Source organism: Enhydra lutris, unplaced genomic scaffold (assembly GCF_002288905.1).
Source record: "Enhydra lutris kenyoni isolate GAN:26980312 unplaced genomic scaffold, ASM228890v2 scaffoldscaffold47, whole genome shotgun sequence".
NCBI classification, from domain to species: domain Eukaryota; kingdom Metazoa; phylum Chordata; class Mammalia; order Carnivora; family Mustelidae; genus Enhydra; species Enhydra lutris.
Genome location: NW_019154131.1, coordinates 15,861,797 through 15,872,026, shown reverse-complemented (window position 1 = coordinate 15,872,026; position 10,230 = coordinate 15,861,797). Strand labels below are relative to the sequence as shown.

General features: G+C 38.1%; 1 protein-coding gene across 1 annotated transcript; it reads left to right on the top strand.

Moving 5' to 3' along the window:
- The first annotated feature begins 8,470 nt into the window (after nt 1-8,470).
- On the top strand, nt 8,471-9,413 carry LOC111156578 (interferon alpha-2-like). Its single transcript, XM_022517565.1, has one exon. The coding sequence runs from the start codon at nt 8,626-8,628 to the stop codon at nt 9,181-9,183; it is 558 nt and encodes a 185-aa protein (XP_022373273.1). The 5' UTR covers nt 8,471-8,625; the 3' UTR covers nt 9,184-9,413.
- The last annotated feature ends 817 nt before the right edge of the window (nt 9,414-10,230 follow it).

The window sequence follows — 10,230 nt, the reverse complement described above, 5'->3', positions numbered from 1 at the left end:
GAGGGAGCCACCGAAAATGGGTAGGCCACATGGAACACACATAGATCTTTCATTTGTTTCCTTCACTGTAAGTGTACCTTACTGCAGTTTCAATATGAATCTTGAAAAACATGTCAGAAATATAATGTCTATTAATGGCAATAATATGATGCTCATTCAAAGATGTTGCATTCCAGGATGAGGGCCTTCTTCAGAGCCAGTTTAGTAAGTAGTGAGAATATCAAAGTCATTGTTTTACAGTCATATGCTTCATCTTAAAATTGTTTGTTTGTTTTTACATTTTTATTTATTTGTTTGACAGAGAGAGAGGGGGCATACAAGCAGGGGGAGCAGCAGGCAGAGGGAGAAGCAGACTCCCCACTGAGCAGGGAGTGGATCCCAGGACCCTGGGACCATGACCCAAGCCAAAGGCAGATGCTTAACGACTGAGCCACCCAGGCGCCCCTCATCTTAAAATTGTTTAAGTCAAGTTGATTACCACCTGACAACCAGAGGACCCCTGAGAACGTCCAATGATTACACTTGGAATACTGACACTTATTTTGCATACTGGATCGCATACTGGATCCAACTTACTGCCATTCTAAGAGCATTTTTTCTTCTTTTTCTAAAATAAGAAGTCAGGGCACCGGGATGGCTCAGTTGGTTAAGCAGCCAACTCTTTTTTCTTTTTTTTTTTTTTTTAAGATTTTATTTATTAGAGAGAGAGAGGGAGAGAGAACACAAGCCAGTGAGGACAGGCAGAGGGAGAAGCAGACTCCTCGCCGAGCAGGGAGCCCAAGATGGGGCTCGATCCCAGGACTCTGGGATCATGACCCGAGCCGAAGGCAGACATTTAGCCGACTGAGCCACCCAGGTGCCCCAAGCAGCCAACTCTTGATTTTGGTTCAGGTCTCGATCTCAGCGCTATGAGACGGAGCCCCGCCTTGGGCTCTGTGCTCAGCATCTAGTCTGTTTGTCCCTCTTCCTCTGCTCCTCCTCTTCCTTGCTTTCTCTCTCAAATAAATAAATTCTTTAAAATCAAATAAAATCCCAAAGTCAATTCCTATTCACTAACTTTTTAGACCTTCTCATCTATGCACATAAATTCACATGCATATCTGTGAATGCGATGTCTCTTACACTTACGACGCTGACTACAAGCAACGGTGCTAGTAAGAACTGGGAGTAAATACTAAAATCAGTTAAAATTAATTTTCAATTAAAACTTAAAAATTTATTTCTAAAGTATTGTACAATCTTTCACTCAAAAATTAAGAGAAAATTTAAATTGTTTTTAAAAAATATACTATCTCGATAATAATTGGGGCGCTGGAGGGAGTATGACAAATGTCAAAAAGGTAAAAGTAATACAGAAAGTAAAGCATAAATCAATACATTTGAAAACCAAACACATATGCTTAAGATTATAAGTATAAACTGCTTAAACATCCTTATTAAAAGAAAAAAAAAAACTCTTGCTTGGTTTAAAGCACAAATTTCACTATTACTTTGCATAGGGAGATAAGCGTAAAATCAAATAATACTAAAATAGTGCAAGAAAAGATGGGTGAAGGCAGAGCAAGAAAACACAATGAAGAAACGTGTTTAGAGGTGGCAATATTAATATGAATGAGTAATAATACATGATTAATAATACTGATACCCATGAGAATTGAATGAGTTGAATTTGGGAAGAAGGGTCAACATACATAGGACACAAATAGAATCTGTGATTAAATTATAAAAGGCATGGAACTAAAATTCAAATAATATAAATCACTAAGCAAAAATTTTTAGCAATATATAGAAATGTGAACAGAAACATAATGTTAGCATTGCAATTTTATAAAGCACAATGTCTATAAAATAGTTATAGAAAAATAATAAGGATGGGTAGAATTAGAAAATATGATTTAAAAGAGTAAATTGGTGGCTAAGACTCCAGGGCACTATAATTTCTTTCAAACATTTATAAATCATTCACAAAAATCATCCTATATTAAACTACAAAGAAAATATTAAAAATTCCTTCAGAGCAAAAATACTGTAAGTAGTACACTCAGATCACGATGTCTGAAATCAATTTTAAAATAATTTTTAAACAATCAACTAGATAGTTAAGATTACACTGACAAATTATAGTCAAGTCAGAGAGGAAAAAATGAGAAATTTAGGAATGGCACTATTAAAATTTGCAGAAGCAGTCACAGTTACACACTGAGATAAACTGACAGCTTTATCCAACATATGAATTGAAAATAGACTGACCTCACTTATTAAAGTCAATAAAAGAATTCTAAATAATATTAATACACTGTATAAATAATAAAAGCTAATGTTTATTGATTTTTCACTCTGCAGCAGGGACTGTGCTAGATACTTTACAGAAAGTATTTTTATCTTCTCAACAATCCCACCATGCCCTTAAATAATACCTTATTCTCCATTGCATATCCATAGATCATACTATTTATTGAGCACCTACTGTTTGCAAGAGCAGCAGATGATAGAAGCTATTAAGTAGCAGAACTATGATTCAAACTCAGTCAGTATTTTCCCAATTCCATATGCTTTCCACTGTGACAGAATTCAAAATCACGTGAATAACCCAGTACATCATGATTAAGAGACTATCATAGAACTATAAAGATGATTTTATACTAGAAAATATATTTATGTAATGCATTATTTATCACACCAGAACTTAAGTGGTGGTTTCTTAAGGCTTAGTTGCAATGTGGAGTCTAAAACTAAAACAAAAAACTTTAGAAATTCTATTACAAAAAGAACCTACCAATCTGACTTACTCTTTGAACAGATCTCCTTTACCCATACGTAATTTTGTAATAAATGCATCGGTTATTCAGAAAATATTGCTTCACTGAGCTATTCTGACATTAAAAATCTATATATATTTCAGTTACTATAACCAAGGGCTTTATTTGTTAATATCACCATTGTTGTCATCACAAAAGTCTTTTTTTTTAAAGATTTTATTTACTTAGTTGACAGAGAAATAGAGAGCACAAGTAGGCAGAGCGGCAGGCAGAGGGAGAAGGAGAGGGAGAAACAGGCTCTCCACTGAGCAGGGAGCCCTATGCGGAGCTCAATCCCAGGACCCTGGGATCATGACTTGAGCCAAAGGCAGCCGCTTAACCAACTGAGCCACCCAGGCACCCCACAAAAGTCTTTTAAGTATTGAGAAGTTGTCAAGTTCACAGTGGTAGGTTTTCAAAAATTTTAATTCTCTATTGAAAATTTATAGGTTATCATTGGCAACTAACGTTTTTCTTGAGTTACAAGTTCACTTTGTATCTTGAGAAAATGTTTGTCACATGCCTGAGTCTGAGTAACCCTAGCTTGTCTGTCATTCTTTCAAGTAAAAATGGATTCTGTGAAGAGTGGCTAGTTTAGCTGACAACTCAAACAATTGTAGCCGTGCTTTTCCTCAAAACAACCATCATGCATGTGACAGAAGTTCTTGTCACACAGACTCTTAAAAGACTATCACAGAGAAAATTCAAAAGATGTGTACTCAGAAGACTTAATAAAATTAATACTCTTTCTATTTCATCAAGGGCATTATTAAGTTAAACTGGCTTTCCTTTTACTTCAAGTATTTTACAGTAAAAAATATAATAATTCCTGGTACATTTTGGTGCCACTGCCTTGATTGACATGGGCACCAGGAGTTTTACCCACCATTGTTTTTGCTCCATCAGTGCAAGTTGTCAATGTGGTGAAAAAAAGCAAATAATGTCTTGGTATTATTATAAAAGTAATTTTGGCATCATAGAGCCTCTTAAAAGCATCCTGGGGACTCCTAGGGGCCCACAAACCGCACTTTGAGAACAACTAGTCTGATGGATTTTCCTGCACCTGCTCTGGTCAGCCTACTCTCTTGTTTTAAATCCTAAAGTAGCTTTCCTTGGCTCCTAAGATATAAGTCTAACATCTTTGACATAGTCTACTGTTGGACCTCTTTCTGTTTCTCCAGCGTCATTGCAGGCCATGCTTTTCATCTGTCAACACAGTGCACCTACTCTAGTCTTTTTCACTCTTTCAAATGTACCAGGCCCTTTCCTGCTACAGGGCTACCTCCTCCCCATGCAGTTGCTTTTTACCCTGGGAAATTTTGCCCTCCATGTGATGCTTAACAAACTCCTACTCATTTTTCCAGTCTCCTACTTCAAAGCACTTCCCTGGGGAAAAGTGAAAGTACTCTAAATGAGCTACCCAGGAAACTCACTGCCATACCATCTTTTATTTCTGTGTAGCCCAGATGCCAAATGTAAATACCTAATTATATCATAACTACTGCTTTAATGGCTATGTCTTTTGTTCCAATGTACTCCAGTGAAACTATGCATCTCACACTCAAGACTCTATCCCCAAGGCCAATGAATGAATGAATGAAAGGAACCACATATTTTTATACTTAGTTTGCAGAATTAGGGCTTTGGAGAAAGTCTATAAAAAAGAAGAGAAGCGTCTTAAATTTAGTAAGTCAAAAATCAACACTTTTTATTACAGCTCTGAAACAGGTCACAGCTAATGGAGCTCTTGGGTTAGAAAGTCATCATCAGTAAAGAAAGTACTGAAGTACTTGGCAAGCCGTTGGTAAGTTCCAAGAAGTCCTTGTGGTGGAGATGGTGAGATATTGTCCAGCTTCTCTGAAAATCTTCTGTCTATGGGTCTCTTAGGTATTGAGTGAAAAGTTGTCATTTTCTGAATTTCCTTTAGAACTTTGTGCTTCCCCATTTTGGGCTTTACTTTCTCATCAAGGGTCTGAAAAGTTGTCATCAGTTTCAAATCTTTCTGTACTCCTACAATTGAAGTAAAATTTATCCACTAAAAAATCAGAAAATTAATTAGAAATTAGAAAATTAATTCAATGGAATGCTTACCATCTTAACAAAATCCAACTTCAAACTAATGATAGAGCTATCTAAGTCTTTTTTCCTCATGTTAAGAACAACTTTTAAGGAAGATTTACCAGGCTTCCATTTAAAATCTTCTTTATTCCCCTTCTAGATAACTCTCTTGGAAGTGTTGATCAGGTGTGAAACATAACCCGATTTGTGTATACACGGATCTCACCTTATTCTCTGCTGAAAAACATTTAATTTGTCAAATTTGATTTTATTTACTCTGCTTAATTGAGACAATTACTGAACATTTACTGTGTGCCAATTATTACACTGAGCTCAGGCTATACCCAGATGATTAAGCCTCTAATCTTGCCCACAAGAAGAGTAAAATGCAACCTCTACTACCATGCGGGGTGTTCAAGTTGTTAGAATGTGTGTTTGCTGCTTTGTGGCAGCTTCTTTGTGTTAGCCCAAACCATGGTATTAGTCTGGCAAAGTAATGGTTAAACCACCCTTGCTTTTCTTTGCTATTTTTATGGAATTATAAAATTGTTGCCCTTTCTTTTTTATTTGCCTTTTCTCTTTATAAAAGTGGTCCTAACGCTCCCCACAATTTTTTCTATTTCCACTTTGAGGTTTGATGCAAAAGCAAGGAAGGGAAAACGTAAGAGAAGGGAAGAGAAGAGAAAACACTTCCTGTATGATTTTCAAGACATCAGAACTTGCCTCTCTCTTTTTCACATTCCTAGAGAGTAAAAGGAAGCGGTAATAAAAATGTAATGCACGAAAGGCAAATGGAAAGTAGATGCTGAAAATGAAAGGAAAAAAAAAGTGGCATCTCCTCTGTCCAAATGACGAAATGTTACTTAAACTACACAAGGGATCCCGAGCTCTGCAGAGTGACAGACTCAAACTAACCTGTGTGAGACAAGTCCCCAGGGAGGGCAGCTGGCCCTTTAAGACAGACTGTTACCGAAAGTGCTGGCTAGTTTTCAGCTTTGCTGAATCGGAGAACCCATCTATCTAGCTATTTGTCTGTTTACTTTTTTTTTTTTTTCCACAGAGAAGGTCAGATTCCGAAGACTTAGTCATACCGACTCACACTCAAAAGAGACTGGGTTATAGATGCGAAGACCACGTTAACGTGTGGGAGGTTGGCTACTACCCGGAAACTAATAGATGTCAGTCATTTGGCGGAACACTACCTGTCACATAAACCCATGCTCATGTTCACACAAGAGATGAGATTAGAAATAAAAATGTGTATTAGTGAGCTGAGATGGAAGGGAAGGGAGGGGAAGCAGATCACAGCAGGGAAACCTCCATCCGGTTCCCACAGTCGGATGGGTTCGTTTTCTCCGTGTGGCAATGGCTAACAGGTGTTGAGTGCCTGTTTTGCCCAGGCATTGTTACAGGTACATGACATCATCCTGTCTTCACAACAACCCAGTGGAAGGGATGTGGTTATCATTTCTGTAGGACAGAGGAGAAAAACGAGGAGCCCAAGGTCACACACCAGAGCAGAGGCTGGAGCTATGACATGAACCCCAGCAGTGTGGCCCCAGAGTCACCTGGCCTAGCCACCAGATGGGGACTTCTCCTCTGATGATCCTTCCTCCTACCTAAGATGGACACTTAGCAAGTTCTTACCCTCAGGTTGCCATTCTTAGTGACCAAAAAGCACCATCTGGAGGTGCCCGGGTGACGCAGTCATCTAAGCATTGGACTCCTGGTTTGGGCTCATGTCACAACCTCCCAGTTGTGGGATCCAGCCTCGCATCAGGGTCTCTGCTCAGAGCAGGGTCTGCTTGAGTTTCTCTCTCCCTCTCCCTCTGTCCCTCCCCACTGCTCACGCTCTTTCTCACTCTCTAAAATAAATAAATCTATTTTAAAGAACACTATTCGATTATCTCAGAGACTTAACAATATACTTGAAAGGCTACTGCTCCCTTTTCACTTGCTAAGTAAGTTCCAGTCCTATCTTCCAAACGACATGTTTTGTTGATCTCTACTGGATCTTTGGACTCTCCTGTTCCCATCTGAAATATTTTCAGAAATTATCATGGAGGTTAAAGCATCCATTTTAATGGGTATCACTTGAGTTGGTCTTAAACTCACTGAAGATATTATTTGGAAAACAGTATTGTAGAATAAAAGTTATTCTGACTATCCTTGCTTTCAGAAGACTATCATTTTCTGACACAGTGCCCAAATTTTAGACCTACTCACTTTTTGGAAAATATGGTCCTTTTTGTACTTGCTATGGGACAGAAAGCGCTCTGCATGCCTTCACTATGACAGACACTCAAGATACACATTACTGCCCTCAGGGAACTTACAGTTTATCAGGGCAATCAGATATTAAACAAATCATTAAATTGATTAAAATCAATCAAATTAAATTAAATTGATTAAATTAAATTAATTACAAGCAAATGGAATATAGCCAAAGGAGAATGCTTAAGATTAAGAAATAATATGGAGGCAGAACAATTTAGCAGTGAAGTACCACTTGTATAATAAATTGTGGCTTTTTTTTAAAGATTTTATTTATTTGACAGGGAGAGAGAGAGATCACAAGTAGGCAGAGAGGCAGGCAGAGAGTTGGGGGGGGGAGCAGGCTCCCCGCTGAGCAGAGAGCCCAATGCAGGGTTCCATCCCAGGACCCTGAGATCATGACCTGAGCCAAAGGCAGAGGCTTTAACCCACGGAGCCACCCAGATGCCCCTAAATTGTGTTTTTTAGGAAGTTAAGCAGCCTCTCTGAGTTTTTGGTTTCCTTATCTGCAAAATGTAATTACAGTAATTACCTCATAGGGAAGTTGTGTAGTTTAAATGAAATTCTGTTTGTAAAAACATTTTGCTAAGAGCCTACATCTAATTGAAGATTGCTGCCATTAATATTATTAAAATATCTGCATGTTAAAGATTCAATGAAGACATATCATGATAAGCCTGGAATATAATTGCAGCCCCATTAGCCCAGAGTGTGTGGTGGGATATCATTTGTCAGTGGAATACCTAAGGATAAGAGATTATCTGGATTACCATACAATGATTAAGGCAAAGTTTTTACTGTGAAGGGTTATACTTGGTAGAGAGCCAGAAGAATCACACACATGCACTTTGCACTTTGCACACATGCACACATGCACCTGAATCTTTTAGGGAAACCAGCACCTAGCAAAGGGCTTGGCAGACCGTAATTTATTTTTGACAAATGATATCTGCAAAATCTATTCCCTAACAATATCTTCACTAATCAACTCAAGCGATACCTTCGAGGTACATATACAACTAAAACTTTTTAAAGGAGGAAAGTATAAATAAGGAAAAAAATAAGAAAAATTGAAATCTCCTGTTTTATAAGCTTTTTTATATTTCCTGCTGACCTGGAAAGACAATCATTTCTTTCATACATAATTCTCCCTTTTCTGACTTTGTCCACGCTTTTCTTCCTAAGAATAACTTGGCACGTGTGAAAAATATGAAAAAATATGTTCCAGTGCTGTGTAAGTACTGCATGGGCACACGTGGTTGGAGTCCCCCATCTAGGTGCTCATGTTAATAAATGTACATTTTTAATTGACTTGGTTAAAAAAAAGAAGAAGAAAAGAAAAGTAGAAAGGGAAAGAAAAACACGACAATGGAAAAACCCAGAAAATGGAAGTTTCTATATTCACTATTTAAACGGCACTCATCAACCAAAGTTCTCAGAGCCTACTGAGACTTCCTCTTCAGGCAGTCCTGCAGAATCGCCCCCCAGCTGCCTAATGGCCCTCTCCATCTCTGTGCTGCTGGCCCTGGTGATGCTGGGCTCCAGCCCAGCCCGCTCTCTGGACTGTGTCCTGCATCCAAGCCATGGCAATCTGGAAACCTTCCCACTGTTGAGTCAGATGGAGAGAATCTCCATTCTGTCCTGTCTGAAGGATAGGACTGACTTCAGCTTTCCTCAGATGCTTGTGGATGGGAGCAAGTTTGAGAAGACAGAAGCCACAGCTGTCACGCATGAGATGCTCCGGCAGATCTTCAGCCTTTTCAGCCAAAGGGGCTCCCTGGTGGCTTGGGACGAGACCCTACTGGACAAATTCCTCGCTGGACTTCATCAGCAGCTGGATGACCTGGAGACATGTTTGGAGGAAGAAAAGAACGTGGAACAGTTACCCCAGGGAAGTGAGAACTCCAGACTGGCTGTGAAGAGATACTTCCGTGGAATCAGTCTCTATCTTGAAAAGAAAGAATACAGCCGCTGTGCCTGGGAGGTTGTCCGGATGGAAATCAGAAGGTGCTTGTTCTTCGTCAGTGAGCTCACAAGGAAACTCAGGAAATAAAGAAGATGTTGAGTCTGAAAACTCATCTGGTCAACTAAACGCCTATTTTCTAGGACTCAACATGTCATTTTCATCTCTACTTTTATGCCAGAAGAAAAATAAATAGTAACAAATGTATGGGGTTATTACAAAGTTATGTTAAATGTTGCAAGTTGTTTAGAACAAAGATATGCACAATTCATCTGCAATAGCTTAAGATCTTTTGTACTTTTTATTTATTTAAATTATTTGAAATATTTTTGCTGTTTATACTATTTAAATATTTATTGTTCACAAACTACTTGTTTGGTATTATGTTTTGCATAAGACTATGGTTCATTTTTAAGTTATGGGAAATAAAAGCAACTCTTAAAAATCAATTTTGCTTGCCCACACTTTTTGAGTGAAAACGTAACCCTAAGCCTGATCTCAGAAAATAAACCAGAAGTTTCCTGAATGAAAAAGGACAATGATAGCCCAACATGGCTAGTGGAAAAGCCAATGCTAACATTCATACGGAATTGCAAGTGACTTCAAATTGCCAAAACAACCTTGAAAAATAAGAGCAAAGCTGGAAGGTTCCCATTCCTGATTTCAAAACATACTACAAACTACAGTTATCAAAACCGTGGGATACTGGCATAAAGGTAGACTTATAGACCATTAGAATAGAATTGAGAACCCAGACATAAGCCTATATATCTATAGACACTTGATTTTTGACAGGAGTATTAAGACCATTTAATGAGGAAAGAACAGTATCTTCAATAAAATGATGCTGGGAAAACGGGATATTCACACGGCAAAAGAAGGAATTTGGATCTCAACCTCACATCATATAGAAAAAAATCCAAAATGGATCAAAGATCCAAATATAAGAGCTAAATCTAAAAAACTCTTAGAGAAAAACTCTTAGAGAAAAATAAATCTTGAATGACATTAGGTTTGCCAATTGATTCCTTAGGTAAAACACTAAAAGCATAAGCAACAGAAGAAAAAAAAAGATAAATTGAACTTCATCAAAACTAAAACTTTTGTGCATTAAAGGACACCATCCAGAAAGTGAAA

Excerpts from the sequence above, each read along its gene's own strand:
- LOC111156578 (XM_022517565.1), top strand. The coding sequence starts at position 8,626 with ATGGCCCTCTCCATCTCTGTGCTGCTGGCCCTGGTGATGCTGGGCTCC.